Below are 26071 nucleotides of genomic sequence, written 5' to 3' on the forward strand. Positions count from 1 at the left end.
ATGGTTTCTTGTTTGGTGAAATACACAGACTCAATAAATACTTGTTTACCAAGAAATCTTTCTAAACTAAAATCAGAACTCTTTTAGAGATTAGCATTTACAACATATCCACTATATTAAAAACAACAGCAATAAAAATAGTAGGCCAGATATATTCGCACTAAAATAAGGAGATAATATATAGGCTCAAAGTAAAGGGATAGAGAAAACCTACCAAGCAAATGGAAAACAAAAAAAAACTATGGGTTGCTATCCTAATTTCAGACAAAACAAACTTGGCCAGGCATCGTGGTTCCGCCTGTAATACCAGCACTTTGGGAGGCTGAGGCAGGTGGATCACTTGAAGCCAGGAGTTTGAGACCAGCCAGGCCAACATGGCAAAATCCTGTCTCCACTAAAAATACAAAAGTTCCACTAAAAATACAAAAGTTAGCAGGTGTGGTGGCACACGCCTGTAATCTTAGTTATTCAGGAGGCTGAGGCACGAGAATCCCTTGAACCCAGGAGGCGGAGGTTGCAGTGAGCTGAGATAGTGCCATTACACTCCAGCCTAGGCAATATAGCAAGACTCTGTCTCAAAAACAAACAAACAAACAAAACAGACTTTAAACCAACAATGATCAAATGAGACAAAGAAGGGCATTATATTATTAGACCCATTATAAAATGGGTAAAGGATTCAATTCAACAAGAAGACTCAACTATCCTAAATATATATGCATCCAACACAGGAGCTCACCTAGGTTCATAAAACAAGTTCTTAGAGACCTACAAAGAGACTTAGATAACCACACAATAATTGTGAGGGACTTCAACACCCCACTGACAATATTAGATCATTGAGGCAAGAAACTAACGAAGACATTCAAGAGCTAAACTCAACACTTGATCAAATAGACCTAACATTCATCTACAGAACTCTCCATCCAAAAACAACATTCTTCTCATATGCACATGGCACATACTCTAAAATCGACAACACAATCAGCCATAAAACAATACTCAACAAATTCAAAGAAACCAAATTTATATCAACCATACTCTTGGATCACAGTGCAATAAAAATAGAAATCAATACTAAGAAGATCACTCAAAACCATACAATTACATGGTAATTTAACAACTTGCTCCTGAATAAACAATGAAATTAAGACAGAAATCAAGAAATTATTTAAAACTAATGAGAGCAAAGATACAACATACTAGAATCTCTGAGACATCGCTAAAGCAGTGTTAAGTTTAAACCCCCACATCGAAAAATGAGAAAGAACTCAAATTGACAACCTAACATCACACCCAGGGGAACTAGGGAACCAAGAGCAAACCAACCCCAAAGTTAGCAGAAGAAATAAACAAAATCAGAGCTGAACTGAATGAAATTGAGACACACAAAAAACATACAAAAGATCAAGGAAAGTGGAAGTCGGCTCTTTGAAATAATTAAGATAGACCACTAGCTAGACTAATAAAGAAAAACAGAGGAGCTTCAAATAAACACCATCAGAAATGACAAAAGGGGGGCATTACCACCAACCCCAAAGAAATACAAAAAAATCCTCAGTGACTACTATGAATACCTCTATAGACACAAACTAGAAAACCTACAAGAAATAGAAAATTCCTGGAAACATACAACCTTCCAAGACTGAACCAGGAAGAAAGTGAGAACCTGAAGAGACTAATTCCAAGTTCCAAAACTGAATCAATAATAAAAAGCCTATCAACTAGAAAAAGCCCAGGACCAGATGGATTCACAGACAAATTCTACTAGATGCATAAGGAAGAGCTGGTACCATTCCTTTGGAAACTATTCACCCCCAAAAAATGAGGAGGAAGGACTCCCTAACTCATTCTGAGGCCAGCATCACTCTGATACAAAAGCCTGGCAGACAGACAACGAAAAAAGAAAACTTCAGACAAATATTCCTGATGAACATAGCTGCAAAGATCCTTAACAAAAACTAGCAAATCGAATCAAGCAGTGCATCAAAAAGCTAATCCGCAATGATCAAGGAGGCTTTCTCCCCAGGATGCAAGGCTGGTTCAATGTGCATAAATCACTTAATTGTGATTCATTACATAAACAGACTGAAAATAAAAACCATATGATCATCTCGACAGATGCAGAAAAGGCTTTTGATAAAATTCAACAACCCTTCATGTTAAAAACCTTCCACAAACTAGGCACTGAAGGAACATACCTCAAAATAGTAAGAGCTACAGCCAACATCACACTGAATGGGTAAAAGCTGGAAGTATTCCCCTTAAGAAACAGAAAAAGACAAGAATGCCCACTCTCACCACTCATATTCAACATAACACTGTAAGTCCTAGCAAGAGCAATCAGGCAAGAGAAGGAAATAAAAGCATCCAAATAAAAAGAGAGGAAGTCAAACTATCTGTTTGCAGATGATATATTCTATACCTAGTAAACCCAACAGTCTCTGCCCAAAAGCTACTAACTAGATCTGATAAACAACTTCAGCAAAGTTTCAGGATACAAAATCAATGTATGAAAGTCAGTAGTATTTCTATACACAAACAAAATTCAAGCTGAGTGCCAAATCAAGAATGCAATCCCATTCACAATACCTATAAAAAAAAATACCTAGGAATACAGGTAACCAGGAAAGTGAAAGATCTCTACAATGAGAATTACAAAACACTACTGAAAGAAATCAAAGATGATGCAAGCAAATTGAAACACATTCCATGCTCATGGATAGGAAGAATCAATATTGTGAAAATGATTATACTACCCTAAGCAATTTACAGATTCAGTGCTATTCCTACCAAATTACCAATGATATCCCTCACAAAATTAGAAAAAACTATTCTAAAATTCATCTGGAACCAAAAAGAAGCCCAAATAGCCACAGCAATTCTAAACAAAAAGAAAAAATCTGGAGGCATCACACTGCCCAACTTCAAACTATACTACAAGGCTACAATAACAAAAACAGCATGATACTGGTACAAAAACAACAGACACACAGACCAATGGAACAGAATAGAGAGCCCAGAAATAATGCTGCCTTCCTACAATCATCTGATCTGACAAAGCTGACAAATGCAAGCATTAGGGAAAGGACTCTATTCAATTAATGGTGCTGTGAGGGGGTTATCTATATGTAGATTGAAACTGGAACCCTTAGAAATGAATGAAGTGGTGATAAAGAAAATACTTTCTCAAAAACAACAAAACTTATCAGAATATAACCAGCACTCTGGAATATATACATATACACATGCCTATGAAATAATAGGACTTAGGTTTATAGCAACAGAATAATATAGTACAGCACTAGTCTGCCTTGGTTTCCTAACAGCCCTGACACCATCTCAGCCAGAGTTTTCTTTCCACCACAAGATCAAAACAGTAATCCCATCATCTGATTCTTAGTCATTCCCACACATTTTTTTCTCTGCTGTTATTATAACAAAGGGTTTTTTTCCTTTGTTACACTATTCTTAAAAGCAATGCTCCACCCTTTTGGTCTCAAAAGTTTTACTATTTCAAAGTGTAGCATTTAGGTAAACAAAGTTATACAAACATTATTGGTGGGGGGGAAAAATTACTCTCTATATGCTTTTCAAAATAGAATCAATAAATAAGACAAAGCACTCTTCAATTGTTTATTTTTTTGCTGTTGTTTCATGTAGATTTTGTTTTTAGTTACAAATATTCTTAAGAAACTTTCAAATTAAAATTATGTCTAAACAAATGAAGTTTGGTACCTACTACAGAAGCATATTTTGACTCAAACTCTGGACTTATAAGAATCCCTTTTAATGCTGCAAAGGCAGAAAAATCTGTCTCCAGATACCAGGGGTTCACTTATCACATCCAAATATTCCACACCTCAAAATACCACCTTAGCTTCCTCGGAAGGATGGAGACTCAGGTCTACCACCTCTAACTAAAGGCCTCAGCCATCTTCCCTCCTATCCTCTCTAGAGCAGGAACTTCCTAAATCTCCTTTATTTTGTTTTTTTTAACCTCCCCTCCATTCCACAAACATTTACTGATATCATCAATGTACTAAACACTGGGGATAGAGTTTTCTATTTATAAAATGATAATGATACATTATAAAGTCTTGCAATAAGGATCAAAATATTTTAATAAGGATCAAAGAGCAGTATCTACAGAAAGTACTTAGTGTTAAGTACTGAACTGGTAGAAAGTGTTCAACAAACAGCATTGTGGAAATACAAGAACAGAATAGGAAGTCTACTTTTAAGAAGGCACCCACTAATTAAATTAAAATTAAGCAAAGCACTAGGCCCTAGAAGTACTTTTCATTCAGCTCTATAATGTAAAATGTCTTCATGTGCACCAGGAAAATTGAATATACATACTTTTAAACTTACAAGTTTTAGTTAACTGATGAATCACATAATACAAAGCACAAATATTGGGGAGAAATTTTTTTTAAATAGATATATAAACACACACACACACACACACCCTACATGATTTTTTATATAGTCAATCAGAAGACAGACCCAAAACTTCAATCACAAAACCAATTTCACCACCAGTATTTTTCAATGTAACTGTTAGAAAAGTATTGACCCTTTCTGGCTCCACTGGTTTGCCCGAGTGTTAATGGAATTATCATTACTTTATTGTCAATCACAGCAACACCTGAAAGTACTTCACAGCAATGAACAGAATCTAATATTTATAATTTAACAAAAATATTTTTTGTAAAATTGAAAAAGTATTTCTGAAAATTAAAGATGAAGATGAACAAACATATAAAGAGTATATACTCTAAAGTGAAAACAACCTGGAAACTTCAAGTCATCTATCTTTTCATATATCCTGGTAAACAAATGCCTCTAGAAGATTTAGGAGAGGCTGCATTTCTACTGACCATAGTTATTACAATAAGATCTAAACCACTTGCCTTAAACTGTTTCACTCTTGCTGCCAATTCAATTTTTCTTCAATACTCCGTAGAAAGAAAAGGTTCTTTTTAAAAAGTGATTTTCTTGTAAGTAATGTCCTGAGCACATACACAGCATGTTTGCCCAAGAACATTAAAGCATGCCTTCTATATTCTGATTGTGAACAAGCTTTTCTAGGAACGCAAATTTTGCTCTCAATACTTACACAATGCACTATAGTATCATAAGCACTGTTCATGCACTATTAGTCATTCTGTTGAAGATTTTATTTAAAAATAATAATAAAAGGCCTGCAGTGTGTATAAAACATTTGAGACACAAAAGACTTATTGTCAGAATATTTGCAGGATCCTCAAAACAGAAAAACAACCCCCCTAAAACAAATTAATTTATAATTTTTAATTATGCTTAAAAATGTTGTGCCAGAACCCTGCATTAAACTTAACCAATTCATAAGATAAAAAAGATTATATAAATGATCATCATGGCATCTGATTGACAGAAATAAAAGACAACATGTTGTATTCTTCAGAGAAACAAAGGGGATTTGAGCTCTGGGACAGCCTTCCAACTGGTGCATGTTGGCACTTAGTTTGGAAAATCCCAAGGTTCTAAGGTACATGTGACCCTGGACACAGTTATCAATTTATTTCCAGGTCTATTAATTACATTTCCCAAAATATAACACAGGCATATGATTTCATAATGCAGCAGAGTCTGAACAACCAGTTTGTATAGGAAATAATTTACTTATGTCTGTTTTTTCTCCAGAGTATTGTTTCTTCAAAGAACTTATCGGGAAATTTAAATAAATAAAGAGGTGAAAGCCAAAGTATTCTGCGGAAAATGAATGTGTCCCTGGGAGACAGGGGTGAGGAATGGAGGGCAGGAAGGACCTTGAGTTCCAGCACCAATCTCACAGCCTCAGCACCCAGTTTAAGGAGCTTCTCAGAATCTCTTCAAAAACCTCCGATTCAAATTCAGATAGCTCAAATGAAAACAGATTCATAAGTAGCCTAGAGGGAAAAAGTTATTTAAATATCACTTAACTGAGAGAAGAATGAAACTAAACTGAAAACTGGTCAGATTATTAGAGCTCTGAAATTAACCCTTCCATCCCAAACTAAAGTATACAGGCAAAAACACTAAAAGAGAGAAGGTGATCTATTCCCTAAACACTTGCTCAACAAACACTTTTACTTGGAAAAGTATAGAAAACATGGAAATTTATGTCTTGAAAAATGATCTGTCATGTAATTTTCTCACCCCACCTTGCAAACCTGAATTCATTATTAAAATTAGAAAGTCATATATCCATTATTTTTGCTATCTAGATAGATATATTTTGTTTTTCCAAGACAAGCAAAACTGATTATTATACAATTAATCTTTCACTACCTTTTCAATGTAATGAGATACAACTTTTCTGCACAAACTTCAAAGTCATACAAATGAAGTTAACACAGGTGGGTTTTTTTGGTTTTTTTTTTCAGTTACTAAGTTAAAACTCTCAGTAGGAAAGGTAGAGCATTCAACATCTTTCTCTTTGTAGTCCAGAAAGGTTAAGCTAAAAATCAAAATACTGACATTACTCAGTGATCCATGCCTGCCAAGGACCTCTCCCTAATTTTGAATACTCTTCCCTATTTACCAGATTAGTTGTTAGAAATCGTAAACTAGAAAACCACATAATAGATAAGGTTCCTTTCTAGAGCTCTTATAAGTACAATCTTGCTTCCATGGTTATGAAAAGAACAAAAAAGTTTTTAACGAAAAGAAAATTTATAATTGAAAAATATAATAACTTTTTAGAAATCAATAGGCTATTTTAAAATGACTTTTTTAAAAAATCATAGAATTAAAATGTCTTGAAATATTTTAAAAAGGCATTGCATCATTAAACTTTCTAGTAATTTGAGAATTACAGAGTATTTCCAAAATTAAGATAATGAGATTTACTAATATAAAGTTACAAATCAGTAACTATCAATATACCATACATAATACAATATAAAATATACACAATACTAAAATGAATTCAAACTCTTATAGTTCAAAAATACTTTATAAATTTCAGTCCCTCAGAGATCTTGTGAATATAAACTATAAAATATAGTATTATAAATACAATAAAATTATTTCAATTATTTAAAGCTTCTGGCTTGTTATATAAAGCATCAGATTCTGTATGAAGCAAATAAAATCACTCCTAACTAGGGTACTTCACAGAATACAAATGAAGAAAAGTTTTAACAGTAAACTGTTCATAGTATAGCTTATCAAGCACCTACTATCTGCAAAACCCTATAAAATCTGTACCTACTATTTCACTCAAAAAATGAAATCAGATCCTCATTTTCGTAAGCATAAAACTTAAATCCAGGTAGAAATAATATCATGGATACAAAAAAAATGTTTCTTCTTTCCTTCACCAAGTCTATCATCCAATGATTTCAAAACCAGAATGAGTCACACATCTGACTAAAAATGAAGAAACAGTACGTTTTTCATTTACATAACCCATATGTCCTCTTATTTTTTTCAGCAACAGTGATGGATTGGTTATAATCTTATACATGGTATAAGCAGAGGTATAAGCAGTGCATTGTGTAAGTATTGAGAGCAAAATTTGTGTTCCTAGAAAAGCTTGTTCACAATCAGAATATAGAAGGCATGCTTTAATATTCTTGGGCAAACACGCTGTATATGTGCTCAGGACATTACTTACAAGAAAATCACTTTTTAAAAAGAACCTTTTCTTTCTACGGAATATTGAAGAAAAATTGAATTGGCAGCAAGAGTGAAACAGTTTAAGGCAAGTGGTTTAGATCTTATTGTAATGACTATGGTCAGTAGAAATGCAGCCTCTCCTAAATCTTCTAGAGGCATTTGTTTACCAGGATATATGAAAAGATAGATGACTTGAAGTTTCCAGGTTGTTTTCACTTTAGAGTATATACTCTAAAGTGTTTGTTCATCTTCATCTTTAATTTTCAGAAATACTTTTTCAATTTTACAGGAAATACAGTGAAGCTATATGGCCCTGCAAAAAAATCCTGATGCTACATGGTAAAGTCTAGAACTGGGGAATTAGGAGATCATCTCTGACACTAAATAGCTCTATGACCTCAGAGGAAAACCACGATCTTTCCTGGTCCTCTAACATTTATTGTGCGTTGGGGTAAATTATTAGAGTTCTCTAGATCTATTTCCACATCTGAAAACTTTTGGAACTAGACTAGTATCCAGCAGCATCTTGATCGGTGGTTCTTCAACTGTTAAATGCCGATTCCTAACGTCACCTCAGTGATTCAAAATGTCCACGCTGAAACCTAGGAAGTTAAATGTTCACCAAGTTCACAGTTGACTGAAATACATAGGTGGTCCTCAGCCATAGTTGAAAAACACTAATTGGTTGATCTCTAATCCCTCTAAGAGTATGAAAAGATGATATAATTCATTTCAGCACCAAGCTTTTAGGAATTCAGAATCTAGCACAGTGTGTAAGGCACAGTAGATGTTAAACAATTATTTACAGAAAGAAAGGAAGGTAAAGAGGAGGGGAAAAAAAGAAAGAATAGAGAAAGGCGGGGAAGGAAGATGGCTAACTAACTGGTCATATTTTTGGCTAAGAAACATACAAAACAGTGGTAGAATTACACTTGAATAACATACACAACACACATCAATAGCTGGAAAGCAAAGACCTTAGTATCTATAACATTTTGCATATAACATGAATTCTTGTCATCCTCTTCTCAAGTCAAACTGCAAAGTGCTAAGGAGGAAAAGGAAGAAAACAGAACATGGATGCCAAAAGAATTCTAATGGAAAATAACTGGATGACTAAAACTTAAGTGACTGCTTTCCCCAAGTAGAAGAGAACACAGAATTTTAAGGACAGGGACTTGGAAATGGAACTGAAGTTTGAAACTACTTGTTACTCATACGTGCAAATTTCATTTGGGATAATATATAATCCAGAAATATTGTTGGCAATATTAACTTTTGTCCATTTTTATAGCTGCATTTTCCCATTCACTTACATTATAATTTTTGAGATGTTTTATCTTCACTTCTGATGATCTTCAAATGTCAATGGCTCTTAACACATTAACTGTAAATAAACACAAAGGAACTTAGGGGAATTCAGAAATTTAAGGAACCCTAAAATATTCTAAATCATTGTGCAAAGCCTGCAGGGCAGGGAGTGGTGGGGAGGAGGCTTTGGCAATTACTTGCTTCATACTTTATATGATCTTCAAAATGTAAAACTGTTCTTTTGAATGAAATGATACTACCGATACTACCCTCTTAATCATCAGGTAACGAATGAAATGATACTATCCTCTTAATCATCAAGCAAAGAAAAAAAAAATCATCCTATTTTCTGTCAGAAGGAAAAAAAAATTCAAAGGTAAAGAAAATTCTCTCCAAATACAAACTCTCACTTGGTGAATGTATACTGTATCTTTATCCTTCTCCAGCAAAATAGCAGGTCGAGGAAACTCATGTCCTCATCACTACCACCCAATCAACCTGCCCTGGGACTGCCCTCTAACTACAAAGCTTTGGTCTGCACCTGGGGCACTAGATCTTCAGGCATGTGTGTTCTTTAGAACACACAGACCCTGAAGTCAAATGGACTTGAATTCACATGTCAAGGTGCCCTCTCTAATTTTCCGTTTTCTTCTCTGTAAAATGGAAACATTAACACTCTCTACTTTATACACTTATGAGGATTATATGAGAAAATGCATAGAAGAAATGTAGCACCATGCCCAGCATAGTAAGCATGCAATAAATGTTGTGCTATTTATATTATTGTTGTGTTTAATATTAATATTATTATTACTATAACTGTCTACCACTAGGAAAGCAAGGCTTGTCTTCAGTGTTGCTATTTTGAGGCAATGCCTTTGGTTATGATAAAAGAATGTTATCTAATATTGGTAACAGAGAACATCTGTACTATACAAAATTTTATTTTTGAACTTTGCTGGGCTTCTTGGCTCAGCTCAAGAATATCAAGGCTTGTAATCACCAGCCCATCATCAGCCAGTTATTTTCCCTTTTGCTAATGCATAACCTCCAGACAAGGCCTCCTCCCTACCTCAGCAACTGCTCATTTGCTGCTATCAGTAAAAGCAATTCTGCCGAGAAGAGAAATGGATATATTTCTAACTTAATGTCTATTAAATTCTCAGAGCCTGATGAATAAATGTTTTATCAATCCAGAAGAGACTTATATACATATGCTCTTCTATTCACGTCCAAATTATAAACTCCTTATGTTTGAAATTATATGCATAAAATATTAATATTTAAGTTAGGTGACAAAAGAATATATAAGACACAGATGTCTCCGGATTTTTAATAAAATGTTTAGGTCAAAGATATAAAAACAAACTGAATATTGGCAAAAGCATTCATAAATTAAAATGGTCAGCTTTATTTATTTCCCTTATGGAAACCACGTCCTTACAACTGAAATGAGAGAAAATACCTAAGTAGAACCTGATGCAACATTCTAGAAGAAGATAAAATACATGGATACATGGCTTGGAAATGGATGTCGAATTGGAAGTAAGCAGAGTAGGCCATCAACTTCATTACCACTACTACTTTACCATGCAATTCCTTGAGCTCTTCAAGTGAAATATAATATAGCACGGCAATCCATTCTTCCTTTGATTTCTATTTCCCCATCACTTAATGATCTTGTCATTATTAAATGTATCACTTTCATTTTATGGTTCCAGACTAGGATTATAAAAATCTAACCCAAGACAAGACACGAAAAAACAGAAAGCTAAACTCAAGAGTTCAGAGTGCTCCAAGATACTATTCTCTTTTTTGGTCTGCAACAATATATTACCTCCTCTCTTTCAGTGTGTTTTCTATTTTGGTCATTGCATTTGCAACTCTAAGGGTGCCTCTGGCATAAGTGAAATATTGCAGACTTGAGGTGGAAAATGTCTTTCTTTTAAATGATTCATCTGTACACAAGGGGAAAAGCTGCTATGACTCCAATACCCATTCTCTCCTATTCCTCAGTGACAGAACCTCCAAATTTAGCTCAGCACAAAGGCCTCACAGATGAGACTGCCTATCATAGCCTCTTGTTTACCTAAGTATGGCCATGGGACCATCCAAGTTCTAGCCAACTGGATGTAAGTTAAAAAAACGACATGTGACTGCCAAAAAAGTATCCTTCAAAGAGAGAGTATGCTCCTCTTCTTCCCTTCCTCCTGAAGATATAATAGCTAGAGTTCCAACAATAGTTTTTGTTCATGAGGTAACCCTGGAAGGTAAGACAATCTGGGTCCTTGATACTTCAGATCCACCATATTAGATCTGTATTGACTATCTCCAGGCTTTCATGTGGAAAAAAAATTTAGCATCTCTTATATTAAGCCACTGTCAGTTTGTATTTTGTTATGCGCTGCTAAACCTAAAGCATAACTTAAAAAAAAAAGAATTTTCCAAATAACAGTGTTTAAATTTTTAATTAAAATATATTTTACAGGTAATTTTAATATATTTAATACACAACATTTGCTCTTATTTACTCTAGACTAAAAATATTTAAAGAGCCCAAGAGTTATCCATACAAAGTAAGAGTCTTTGAAAGAATAAATATTCACCAGTGATTATGGCCATGGGTCCTATGTACTTGGGGAAGGGAAGAATTATGAAGCTTGCTTATTAACAGTTTATATTAATGACAACATTGGTACCTATATAGAAACATATTAGGAGGGACAGGCACAATTAGTTTTGCATAATAAAGCTACAGGAAAGGGAACTGAAGTTATTATTTTCAAGAAGGCAACTTCCCTAGTCCTTTTTATTTTAATAATCTAGTACCAACCTTATCTTTTTATACAGTTCTGTTTTTAATTTGACTTCTTGTGGAAAGCAGGTTTTTAAAATCACTCCCTATCCTTGACTATCACCTCTAATAGTGTTTAATTATTATCTACCAATTTAACTAAATCAAACAGTAGACACAAAGATAGCAAGTACTTTACATATTCAAAACCATCTTCCTTACAAAGGAAAAATATTCCACACTAAAATCTGGAGAATTTCCATTACTCAAATCCTGAATCGCAGGCAATCTTTGGCTCTGGTGATTTTGAATACAATAGCATTAACTTGGCAGCTTTCCAAAATAAACTTACTGCTTTCTGGTCATCTGTATCCAGGTTATCTCCTTCCCCTGGGCATAATCTAAACTTTACAGGTTCAGGTGATGGCCTCCTGGAATTACTTGTTCATAATACAGTTGACCCTTTAACAACACAGGAGTTGGGGTGCTGACCTTCAATGCAGTTGAAAATCCGCATATAATTTTGACTCCCCAAACTACTCCCCAGACTTAACTATTAATAGACTACTGTTGACTGGAAGTTTTACGGATAACATAAACAGCCCATCAAAACACATTTCAGGCTGCACGCCAATATACTGAACTCTAACAATGAAAAAAAATGTTATTAAGACAATCACAAGGAAGAAAAAATACATTTACTACCCATTAAGTGGAAGTAGGTCATCATAAAGTTTGTTATCCTCATCATGTTGCACATGCTGAGGAGGAAGAGGAGGGGTTGGTCTTGCTGTGTCAGGGGTGGCAGAGGCAGAAGAAAATCCACATAAAAGTGGATCTGAACAGTTCACACCCATGTGGTTCGAGGGTCAACTGTACCTTTTTTATAAATGCTTGTTTCCACTAATCTTTCTCACTAAGAATCTATTTTTAAGAAAAAGCCTAAAACACACATTCTTGGTTTATGTTACTCATGGCTGAGAAAGAAAAATGCCTTAGGAAATTTCCTAGAAATCAAATCTAATAAATCGACAAGAGATGACTTTCACCTTTTACTACTTTAGTCAACATTTTTACAAAAATGCTCTCAAGTAATAGTTTTACAGTACTTCTAACATAGACCTTAACTTAGTTTTAACTAATGTTGATTGCATTACAAAAGGCACCAATTAGCAAAAGATCCAAGGCAGTGGTTCTCAAACTTCAGCATCCATCAGGATCACCTGGAAAGCTTGCTAAAACACCAACAGCTGGGCTCCACCCCTAAAATTTTAATTCAGTTAGGTCCAAGGTAGGGCCAAAGAATTTGCATTTTTAACAAATCCCAAAGAGATACTGATGCTACTGGCCTGGAGACCAAACTTTGAGAACTACTGGTCTACACTAATAGGAAATTATTGATAATAGCATAAAAAGGAAAAATACAGATATATACGGGACCCAGTCTCAGGTTCACTATCAACTTGCATTCTTTAAATATGTCCTTTCCGAAAAGCTACATAATTACTATTTCAGACCAATATTGGTTCTTATCTAAGAGAACTTAGATCTTTGAGGGTTTTTAAGTAATGAAATCCAAAATAAGTAATTTTTAGTCTAATATGTTCAATGTTTGATGCAAGGTACTACTAATAATGCCAAGGTTGTAGGTTCAATCTGGTAGCTTTACTCTGTTTTACAGCTATAATTTCTACCTCTAATCTTGCCAGCTGTCTCAGAAGACATGCCAAGAGTGACAAAGGGAATGGGTAAAAATGTGTGATTGTACACAAATCCATCACCACTACTAGAAAAACAACATAAAAGCATATTTCCTACCAACATATCACTTTTTTTTCTTGAGATGGGGTCTCACTGTCTTGCCCAGGCCAGAATACAGTGGCACCATCACAACTCACTGCAGCCTCAACGTTCCCAGGCTCAGGTGATCCTCTCACACCAGCCTCCCAAGTATCTGGGACTACAGGCATGCACTACCATTCCCAGCTAACTTTTTATTTTTTGCAGAGACAGTGTTCTGCCATGTGACCCTGGCTGGTCTGGAATTCCTGGACTCAAGGGATCCCAAACTGCTCAGCCTCCTAAACTGCTAGGATTACAGGCGTTAGCTACTGCACCTGGCCTCCAACACATCACTCTAAAGGGACCTTGAGGCTAAAACTAAAGATGAGACCTTGCAACAAAATGTGTTTTAGAAATCTAGGAAATTCCTCTACTTCTTCAGGCTATAAGTATAATCAAAACCCACGGCAACAGAAATCTAGGAATTCCTGTTTTCAAATGATGATAATTTTAAGGCAGGCATGCAATTTAGAAATGCAATTAGTTGAGAACTACTTTGAGTATGTGTACCTCCCTTTTGATTTTTTTAATGGAAGTTAAATGTAAATATAAGATGCTCATCAATGCTAATGAAATTATATACTAGAAATTGATAAAACCAAAATAATCTGGGATAAATAAGTATGGTACCCAGAATAACTAAAGCCTGAGGGTATATGAAGGATGACAAGAATACACATTAATTAAAATGATTAACAACACAAGTCAGAGCAAAAGGGGCAAAAGTAATCAAGAGTAGCAGATGGATAAATACGTAGTTGAAGAGGACATAATAACCTCATTGTGTATAGGACTGGGCACAGAACAGATAATATAGCCAGTAAAATCAGCTCAAGATGTCCAGTCTCCCATAAAAACAACTTCAGCTTAGACCTGAAATTGCAAGTGTTCAGGCCAAATTCAACAGAAGGAATCCTTTTTAATCCTTTGGGAACAACAAACAAGACCAGTGGTGAACATTCCGTCAACATTCTTTTATTTAGATGTTCACTGAGCACCTATTTGGCACTAGATATCTTACCATTTGATTATGCACAATACAAACTAATCAAAGAAACCCACTAAAGCAGTGCATTTTATACATTCAGTGTCTAAACTGAAAAATGGAAAACCAGACTAAGATGGCAGATATTACCAATATAATGTCAAATTCTGCTGTGTAACTCATTACAGTTCTGACACTCAAGCCTACTCTTATTATCACATCTGACCTACAGTATTATTTTACCTATATCCTATAAAGTCATACTTATATCAAGAATCAGAGCACACCCAACAAGAATAAAATTACAGAATATAACTAGATTATCAGGATGCTAAAGTGAAGTTTTCCACAACTCCCTCTCTCTTTCTGTGGGGATAGACATACATGAAGAATGGCCAACAGCAAGATATACAAGAGTTGCTGAACAGTTTACTGAAGTATGGCAATATTACACAGGACTCACCAAAGACAACTATTGTTTTTTGTTTTTGTTTTTGTTCGAGACGGAGTCTCACTCTATTGCCCACTCTGGAGTGCAGTGGCGCATTCTTGGCTCATTGCAACCTCGGCCTCCCAGGTTCAAGTAATTCTGGTACCTCAACCTCCCAACTAGCTGGGGTTACAGGTGCGTGCCACCACGCCCAGCTGACAATTACTTTTTTTTTTTTTTAAAGATGCAGGATGACATAACTATAGCTAGTTAGGAAACTACTATCTGGATATCATATGAAGAATGAAATTGCCCTTTTGTGGGCAAAAGCATCAGACCTATGATGACCTAAAAGGCATAATTGGAGACAAGAGAACTCTGAAATGACTACAGATACTTAGTAAGACTCATCACATGTTTATTGTGAACTACAGATTGCACAACGGCCTTTCATCCAACTTCAATGGAGTATGTCATTTTCATTTTTTAAAATATTTTTACTTATTTTAAAAAGTCTTTCTTTTTTAGAGACGGGGTCTCACTATGTTGCCCAGGCTGGTCTCAAACCCCTGGGCTCAAGTGATCCTCCCACCTTGGCCTCCCAAAGTGCTGAGATTACAGGCATGAGCCATGGCGCTTGGCCAGGTATGTCATTTTCAAAAAACAATGGGCAACCACATGGATTAGTGTATTATTCTTCCTACTTCCCAAAAGGGCTTCAGATATCTAATCAATACATTTAAACATAACACATAATATTTAACTTGAGTTCATGTAATAATAAAAGTACTTAAAGAAATTAGAGATGAGTATATTACCACCTTCAGATATAAATTTGACTAAAGTTTTACTAAGCTAAAGAGAAAAATGCAGTTATGTAGTTACCACTTACTAACAAACAAGGAGCATACATAATTTTTTCTATAAATAATTTTCCTTGGCTGGGCGCGGTGGCTCACGTCTGTAATCCCAGCACTTTGGGAGGCCGAGGTGGGCGGATCACGAGGTCAGGAGATCGAGACCACAGTGAAACCCTGTCTCTACTAAAAATACAAAAAATTAGCCAGGCGTGGTGGCGGGTGCCTGTAGTCCCAGCTACTTGGGAGGCTGAGGCAGGACAATGGCATGAACCCGGGAGGCGGAGTTTGCAGTGAGTGGAGATAGCGCCACTGCACTCCAGCCTGGGTGACAGAGCTAGACTCCATCTCAAAAAATAATAATAATAATAATAATAATAATAATAATTTTCCTTGTAGCTAAACTCAGCAGAAATTTATGTTACTCCATGTGTGAAAAACATTCTATGACACATTTAACAATATTAACTATTATTCTGCCAGAGATATCAAAACAAATTCCAAAGGCAGTTTCCCAATTAGGCCTCTGTATAAAAACAGAAAGCATAAAAAGAAACTACAATTTAAGGGCATCATTTCTGCAAAAACTGAGATAATATAGGCCAAACAGCAATAATTTTGCTTTGTCAAAGGATAATGAAACAAAAGAAATAACTTAAACAATCTAGACAGACACTTAACATAGCTACGAGACCAAAGCAGTCCACACTGGCAATGTATTAGAGTCACCTGCGATGAAGTGTTAGCCTAGATTGTTTAAAATTAAGCTTTCTAACTAGTGTCTATAATGTATCTATTACATACTGTTGATTAAGGAGAGTGCCACAAACAGGTACGATGATTAATGAAATAAAAGATACATAGAATTTAGCAGGGAAACTTCCATACAGTAGACATTAAGTAAATGTTACTTTTCTACCTTTCAGAGGAGAGTAATGAAAACTGGCATTCTCTTATGGAAAATAGGAATCATACTTATATTTTTGTCCAGAGAGGATGAGGCTAATCTACTATATCACAATTCTCTCGAGGAGTACTTAATTTTGTCAAATTTGTCAGTAACATAATTTTTTATAAAGAAGTTCATATACATATATAAACTTTAAACTTGCTGGGCTTTCTTTTTTAGGAAATAAATATGTTCAAGTGGCACCGTTAGGTATATTAGTTTGTAATAATAAAGGACACTTATTTCGTGTAATTGCAAAAATCCAAAACAAAGGTTATTTGCAAAGGAATTATCTTTAAAATTAATATCAATGCATTTATCTTAGTATTGTCATTAAAATTTAAAAAATGACAATGTTAGAGTTCCAAGGGACCTTACAGATTTTCTAGACCAAGCTTCTTATTTTAAAAGATGAGAAAACTGTAGACTAAAAAGTCTAAATGATAAAGACCAAAGAGCTAGCTCAGCCAGAGACTTCAGCATGGGAGCTTCCTAACTTCCAGTACTTCCTTCTTTCTAACATACTATGCTGCTTCATGTGGTTCTAACTTCTCTGCCTTGGATGAGAGTACTGGTTGCTTCTTATTCTATCCTGAGGCATAGTTGTCATTTGTGACTTTCCCATAAAATTAGAATTTTCCAACCTGTTTTCTGAATGAATTATACAACTGAACATGTTAATCCTCAGCTTTCCAAATTTCAAAGCAATAAATACAGAATTCAAAAAATACTTGATTCAAACGTGCAATATATAAATCAAACTGCAAAGAAAAATCCTCCTCTCCTCCTGGATAATTCAGGCTACAAATTCAAAAAAAAAAAAAAACTATTTAGTGAGCACCTATCACATGCTGAGACTACGTTAAGTGCTGGATATATGAAGATGATTAAGATTGCCCTCAAGTATAATAGCTTATAACCTGGTAGAAAAGGCACTTTACGCCAACAATTACAGTGTGCTTATTAAAGACTTTGAAAAACGACTGGGCAGGGAGCTATGAGTGCATATGGCAATGTAGAATGATGGGATCAGACAGTGGTTCCCCAATGAGGTACTGAACACCAACAGGAAAAAAGGCAGTAACTACCCATATTTAGCAGAATCCAAAATGAATTATAATAGAGCCACTTCAACTGATTGGAGGAGAAAATGAAAATTGTGTGTTTTCACACAGCAGTTATCGAATCACTCTCTAATAACAATTAGACTATTATTCAGTGGAAAAGAAACAGATTTCATCGTGGCTGCATAAAAAGCAAATACAGGTCTTATATTACTTTTTAATAAAATTTTAAATCATTATTTTAAAATCAAAGAAAAAGACTGCATCCAAAACGCGTCTAGTTAATATTCATAAAAGCTCTCTGCAAAGCTGCATAAAGTCCTCCTCAAAATTCCAGGATAAAATTCCCATCTGTTACAAGAGAAATGACAACCTGGAGAACCAGTAGCCCAAGAAGGAACAAAACTACCATTCATTTTGTTTTCTTAAACCTATCACTGGGGATAAAAATCACTCAGATTCCTTGATACTGACTTTCAGCTGAAGATTTAGAAAAGAGAAGCACAGGAGACATTTTTATTTACATATTTAAGCAAAAAGGGAGGCGAGAAGAAAATCAGTGTAGAGAAAAGCATGAAAGAAATTAAGAAGGTGAAGCCATGAAAAGAGAGAAAAGGGCTGGGCAAGAACCCAAAAACCAAAGACATAAGAAGGGGTGGAGGAAGAAAGATTGACTTTAGGATGGTTTTGGAAAAAGTGACAGAGAAAGACAGGAAATGTGGGGAAAAGAATGGGGGCGGGGGGAACTGTCTTAAAAAAGGTTTGAGAGGGAATGAAAGACAGGAGAAAATAATTAACTGGGACCACCTCCATCGGGGAGAAAACGAGATCGGAATATGAAAGGTGGAGGAATCGATAAAGCAGCGAGTTTTAACCTCCTTTTCCTCAGCCTCCACGCCCCAGGGAGGGAGGCAGAAGTGGTTCCCAAGTCCCGGGGAAGGAATTCCGGCATAGCCGTCAGAAACCAGAATCCGCGAATTGGGGTAACAATCCAGCGGGCCCCCGGCCCCTCTCCATCCCCTTCGGACGCTGGGCGGGGCCCTGGGCGTCCTGGTTACCTGGACAAGGAGTCCACGCTGGGCGGCCGAGCCGCCGCCGGCTGGGAGCCAAGACTCTCGCAGCTCGAGCTCTTCTCCATCGCGCGGCAGGGGCAGCAGAGAGAAAGGCTGAAGCAGTCTTCGCGGCTACAGGGCGGGAGAAGCGGAGGGCGGAGTGCTTCGGGCAGGGGCCGCAGTCAGGCCAGCGCCGGCCCGGGAGGGAGACCGGAAGCGGCCATGTTCCCCCAGAGTGCACCGCGCCTGTGGGCTGCTGGGCAGCGGGAAGACCCCACTGCGCCGCTCAGACGCCGGCACCGACGCTCGGTGCTGGCTGTGTCCGGCCGCGCGACCTCTGGTCTTGGGGAAAGGGAGGTGGCGGCTCCCAGGGTGAGGGGGTCTGGTGAAGCGGGAGGGATGAAGGACCAGACCCTTATGGAAGGAGGAGAAATCCTAGGTGTAAGAGGAATGAGGGAACACTAAACATGAGGGTCTCAGGAAGGAGATAAGGAGCTGAGGCCAGGAGGATGATTGAGACAGGAATGTGGGGGTCAAGGAAAACAAGAGGACCGGATAATGAGAGAAAAGTGAGAAAGAGGTATGGGAGAGGGATTGGGGAGGATCTGATATACATGCAAATTGATATATATGCAAAAATAATTATATACTACTGGATGCGGTGGTATTGGATTACCCAAGTAGAAGACAAACTTTTACCGATTTTTCCCTGCCCTTCCAAATTCCCGTGCCTAGCAGGAAGGGAGTGTGGAGGAATAGAACTGTGATAAGAGAACAGGAACTGGGTAAAGGGGAAATGCTTCTGCTAGGATTTTTCTGTTAGAGAGGATACAGGAAGGCCATAAGAAGGACACCATAAAGAGATTTTTCTGATTGAGATTGAATCCCAATCATCTCATGTATGGGGTGTAAAATTATGCAAAGATTATTCCTGAAAAAAAAAAAATCAGACGATCCTTAAAAGAAAAAACTTCCTTGCTAGGATAAATAGAATTATATTGATTTAAACTAGATTTAATTTATAATGTGCAACTGATGTCTTTTAAAAAACCTTATAGTTGCAGTGCAGTATTAAATTGCAAGTACATTCCCAAGAAGAACAACCTAGCTTAGTTATGTTCAGTGTAAGGTAGAGTAGTTACTGATGAGTATGTGTTTAAGCACAAAAGGCTTAGCCTTTTTTGAGTTTGGCAAGGACAGACAGCGACCGATTGTTTTTATTTCCATAATTTTTAAGAGACCTTAACTGGACTCTGTAGGCAAAGGGAGTAGGTAGTCAAAAACATTTTTTAACAAGCTTAAATATCTATAATGACTCATAGAAGAATTTCCTTATTTCTTCACCATCTCTACCTGCCTTCCAAAATGCTGACTCACTGTCAGCTACTTTGACTTAAGTATAGTGAAGACTGATGAACACTTGAATGGGAGACCCATGTACTTTCTTCCACCCGGTTCATTCGTAGCACTTTTTTAATAGAACCCTCGAAACCTTCTGCCTGATGTAACAATATGTGTATGGTTCTATCTAGTGATTAATAAAGAACAGTGTAGTAAAAGTGTAGAGACTTTGGAACCAGACAGACCTGCATCGGAATCCCGGTTCTGTCTCTACACTTGCTCTGTGCTGTGGTTAAGTTGTTTCACATCTCTAAAATGGGAATAAAAATATCTACATAATAGGTTGTTTTTCTCTGTGCAGAGTCGGTTGCACAGTACGGTCTCACTAAGTAGATCTATTATTACTTGTTTTTCCACTGAACTTACTGCTTGACTTCTAACCTGACTGGTAAAATGGTAACTTCTCAGAGTGAAAACACAAGCAAAGAATATCAGCTGAAAATTAATTAGTGAACTCTAATTAACTAATGAACTCTAAGAACATGAAAAAACATGGTTAACTTGGGACCTCACCAAAAGTTATTAATTTTTCAATTTATAATCTGGGCTGTTTTCTCTCAAACTGTCTGCAAGAAGGAACAGTGTTTTGTTTTTAATTTTCAAACCATCACCAACCAATACTTTTTTAAAATATAAGAAAAATTAATCACAGTTGGTTCCATGTCCTCAGATTCAACCAACCACAGATTGAAAAATTTGTAAAAATTGTAAAAAACAAAATAAGACAAATAGAAGACAATACAGTGTAAACTACTTACATAACATTTACATTGTATTAGATATTATAAGTAATCTAGAGTTGATTTAAAGTATACAGGAGGATATGCATAGGTTATATGTAGATACTGATGCCATTTTATATAAGGGACTTGAGCATCTTTAGATTTTACTATCCTTGGGGGTCCTTGCAGATACTAAGGGATAACTGCACTAGGAAAATTAAAGAAAAAGGTATGCAAAATACAAGGCCAAATTGTTTATTAGATTTAACAGATATTACTCCTTGAAAGTTTCGTGAAAGTTCCTAAACACTTATTCTCAATATTGTGTTTATCTCATCATAGACTGACAATAGTTCATGTATGGGTACTACACCAAAAAACCGTTGAGATCTCATAAATTAATAAAGTTGCAGAATACAAAATCCACATCCAAAATTAGTTTGCATTTCTATGCATCTATAATGGCCAAAAAAGAAATCAAAAAGGCAATCCCATTTACAAAAACTGCAAAACAAAAAAAAACAAACAAAAAAAAACCAGGAGTAAGTTTAACCAAGGAAATGAAAGACCTCTACAAGAAAAACTATTAAAACTCTGATGAAGGAAATTGAAGAAGATGCAAACAAATGGAAAGACATTTCATGCTCATGGAACAAAACAATTAACATTGTTAAAATAACCATACTACCCAAAGCAATCTACAAATTCAATGTCTATCAAAATATCAGTGTCATTTTTCACAAAAAAAGAAAAATTCTAAAATTCACATGAAACTAAAAAGGAGCCTGAATAGCCAAAGCAATCCTGAGCAAAAAGAACAAAGCTGGAGGCATCAGACTATCTGACTTCAAAATATAAATAAATATAAGGCTATACCAACAGCAGCGTATTGGTATAAAAACAAACACACATACTAAAGGAACATAAGAGAGAATCCAGAAATAAACACATGCATTTAGAGCCAACTGATTTTGGACAGACATCAAGAAAACACACTGGGGAAAGGACAATCTCTTCAATAAATGGTGCTAGAAATATTGGATATCCATATTCAGAAGAATAAAACCGGACCCCTGTATCTTACCACATACACAAATCAACTTAAGATGGATTAAAGACTAAAATGTAACACCCAAAGCTGTAAAATAACTAAAATAAAATATAAGGGAACTACTTCAGGACTTTAGGCAATGATTTTACAGCTAAAACCTCAAAAGCACAAGTAACAATAACACAAATAGACAAATGGGACTATATTAAAGTAAAAAGCTTCTGCACAGTAAAGGAAACAATTTACAAGGTGAAGAGACAACTTGTTGAATGGCAGAGAATATTTGCAAACTATCTGACAAGGGAGTAATATTTAGAATATATAATGAACTAAAATATCTGAACAGTAAAAAAAAAAAAAAAAAAAAAAAAATCCCATTAAAAAATTGGCAGGCTAAGCGTGTGGCTCATGCCTGTAATCCCAGCACTTTGGGAGGCTGAGGTGGGCAGATCTCTTGAGGTCAGGAGTTCGAGACCAGCCTGGCCAAAATGGTGAAACCCCATCTCTACTAAAAAATACAAAAATTAGGTGGGCATGGTGGCTTGTGCCTGTAATCCCAGCTACTCGGGAGGCTGAGGCAGGAGAATTGCTTGCACCCAGGAGGCAGAGGTGGCAGTGAGCCAAGATTGTGCCACTGCACTCCAGCCTGGATGACAGAGTGAGACTCCATCTCACAAAAAAAGGCAAAGGGCCAGGCGTGGTGGCTCACACCTGTAATCCCAGCACTTTGGGAGGCTGTGGTGGGCGGATCACCTAAGGTCAGGAGTTCGAGACCAGACTGGCCAACATGGCAAAAACCCATCTCTACCAAAAATAAAAATAAAAATAAAATAGCTGGGCGTGGTTATGGGTGCCTGTAATCCCAGCTTTTGGAGGCTGAGGCAGGAGAATCGCTTGAATCCAGGAGGCCAAGGTTGCAGTGAGCCTAGATCACGCCACTGCACTTCAGCCTGGGAGACAGAGTGAGACTTCGTCTCAAAGAAAAGGCAAAGGACATAAACAGATGTTTCTCAAAGGAAGACACAAGAATAGCCAAAAGATATATGAAAAAATGCTCAACATCACTAATTATCAGGACAATGTAAGTCAAAACCACAATGAGATATCACCTTATCCCAGTCAGAATGACTGTTATCAAAGAGACAAAAAATAACAGATGCTGGTGAGGATGTGGAGAAAAGGGAACTCTTATATTCTGTTGGTGGGAATGTAAATTAGTACGGCCAGTATGGAAAACAGTCTGGAGATTTCTGAAAAAAACTAAAAATAGAACTACCGTATGATCCAGCATACCCATTACTGGGTATTTATTCAAAGGAAAAGAAATTACTTATCAAAAAGTTACCTGCACCCCATGTTTATTTTGCAGCACTATTCGCAGTAACAAAGATATGGAACCAACCTACATGCCCATCAACAGTCGAATGAATAAAGAAAATATATATACACAATGAAATATAAAAAAGAATGAAATCATGTCATTTGCAGCATAAATAGAATTACAGGTCATTATGTTAAGTGAAATAAGCTAGGCACAGAAAGACAAAAATCACGTGTTATCTCTCATATATGGGAGCTCAAAAAGTCAATCTCATGGAAGTAGAGAGTAGAATGAAGGACACCAGAGGCTAGGAAGGGTGTGTAGAGGAAGGATGAGGAGAGGTTGGTTATTGAGTACAAAGGTACAGTTAGATAGAAGAAATAAGTTATAGACTGGGCACAGTGGGTCATGTAATTTCATCACTTTGGGAGGACAAGGCGGGTGGATCACTTGAGGTCAGGAGTTCAAGACCGGCCTGGCGAAAACGGTGAAACCCCATCTCCACTAAAAATACGAAGATTAGTCAGATGTGGTGGCAGGCACCTGTAATCCCAGCTACTCAGGAGGCTGAAGCAGGAGAATTGCTTGAACCCGGGAGGCAGCTGCAGTGAGCCAAGATTGCACCACTGCACTCAGCCTGGATGATAGAATGAGATTTCATCTCAAAAAAAAAAAAAGTTCTAACATTCAATAACAGAATATGATGTCTATAGTTAACAAGAATGTACAGTATATTTCAAAATAGCTAGAGCAGAGGACTTGAAATCTTCTCAACACATAGAAATAGTAAATACTCAAGGTAATGGATTCCCTAAATACTCTGACTTGGTCATTACATATTCTGTGTATGCAACAAAATATCACATGTGCCCCATAGATATATACAAATATTATATATCAAAATGAAAAGAAGAGAGAAAATGAAAATAATAAACGTTGAATGACCAAGAAGATATAATTAAAACAGATTGAACATCACAGAATAGTTTTATGGACATCTTTACACCAAATGCTTATAATCTTAAATAAATAAATATTTTGAAACAGAGACATGCCAAAATTTGCTAAATAGGAAATAGAAAAAAAAATAGAAGTTGAAAAAAATAGAAGTTAAAAAAAAATCAAAAACCTCTCCCTCAAATATTTTTATGGATCAAGTCTTAACAGATTTTGAAGAAATTAAGGAACAGAAAAAGAAAGTTGCTGAATCAATTTTATGAGGTCTGTTTCCCATAGGCCTTTCCTTTGTGAACATTGATAAACACAAGTGAAATCCTAAATGATATATTACTAAAAATAGGGTGATGTCAACAAGAGGCCAGACTAGGAAGATGCAGGCTCTTCTGGCCACACAGATGATGACTTAAAAACAATGTACAAGCTGGGCACAATGGCTCACCCCTGTAATCCCAGAATTCGGGGGCCTAAAATGGGCAGATCACTTAAGCCCAAGTGTTTGAGTCCAGCCTGGGCAACATGGTGAAACCCCATCTCCTCAAAATATACAAAAAACTAGCTGGGTGTGGTGGCATGTGCCTGTAGTCCCAGCTACTTGGGAGACTGTGATGGCAGGATCGCTTGAGCCCAGGAGGTCAATGCTGCAGTGAGCCGTGATTAAGCCACTGCACTCCATCCTGGGTGACAGAATGAGACCCTAAGAAAGAAAAAAAAAAAAAAAGTACAAGACAATCTGTGTGAGAACTTAAAGCATGTTAAACCAAGAGAGTATTCTAGAGAAAGAAGTAGAAAAACTTATGGTATTTGGCATACCTGTTTATCGTCCTTTCTCTAGATGGCATATCATGAAGGAATGGGTGGGGGGAACACTCCACACTTCTTATTAGGGCTTCTTCCTATGGATGAAAGCAAAAAAGGGGACTTTTAATAAAATGTTTTGGCTTTTTTGGGGCTGCCCAAGGGACTGGTTTTGGTCTTGCCAGACTCTGAGCACTGATGGTATTGATACCAGAGCTTAGAGCCTATAATAGAGAAGAGCAGCATATTATAGCCCCATTTCTACAGGCAGACACCAAAAGAAGCAGGAAATCAGAAAAGATCTTGGAGGTCATAGAACTTCCAGCCCGATGATTAGTAAAAGTCTTCTCTTGCACAAAACTAGTACACAAAGACTGGGATTAGTGGTTTTTTTTTTTTCAAATCCTATCAAAAAAGTTACATGTCATACAAAGAAAGGGTAAAACATGGCCCAACCAAAGAAATAAATACAACTCCAGAAACAAGCCCTAAGGAAATTCAGATTTATGAGCTGCCTGAAAAAGAATTTAAAATAACTGTTATAAAGATGCTCAATGAGGCCAGGCACATTGGCTCATGCCGGTAATCTGAGCACTCTGGGAGGCCGAGATGGGCAGATCGCCTGAGGTCAGGAGTTCAAGACCAGCCTGACCAACATGGTAAAACTCCATCTCTACTAAATACAACAAATTAGCCAGGTGTAATGGCACATGCCTGTAATCCCAGCTACTTGGGAGGCTGAGGCAGGAGAACGGCTTGAAACTGGGAGGCAGAGGTTGCAGTGAGCCAAGATTGTGCCACTGCACTTCAGCCTGGGCAACAAGAATGAAACTCCATCTCAAAAAAATAAATAAAATGTTAAAAAATAAAGATGTTCAATGAGCTTAAAG

At 36.6% G+C, this 26071-nt stretch overlaps 1 protein-coding gene across 5 annotated transcripts in view; it reads right to left on the reverse strand.

Moving 5' to 3' along the window:
- The window catches only part of MTMR2 (myotubularin related protein 2), a 93080-nt gene extending 71524 nt beyond the window's left edge, over positions 1-21556 (reverse strand). For 2 of the 5 annotated variants that reach the window (XM_063671365.1, XM_063671366.1), the window contains exons 1-2: positions 18938-19152; positions 8964-9034 (exon numbers count right to left, since the gene is read on the reverse strand). Coding sequence is in view for 2 of the 5 variants with exons in the window: in XM_054441358.2 (XP_054297333.1) it covers positions 18938-19017 (80 nt within the window). In the remaining 3 variants the exon portion in view is untranslated. Of the gene's footprint in view, positions 1-8963; positions 9035-18937 lie in introns of all 5 variants that reach the window. The other 3 variants (XM_054441358.2, XM_054441356.2, XM_054441361.2) reach the window with 2 other exon arrangements.
- Between the last annotated feature and the right edge of the window lie 4515 nt (positions 21557-26071).

The sequence above is a fragment of the Pongo pygmaeus genome, chromosome 9 (genome assembly GCF_028885625.2).
Source record: "Pongo pygmaeus isolate AG05252 chromosome 9, NHGRI_mPonPyg2-v2.0_pri, whole genome shotgun sequence".
NCBI lineage: Eukaryota > Metazoa > Chordata > Mammalia > Primates > Hominidae > Pongo > Pongo pygmaeus.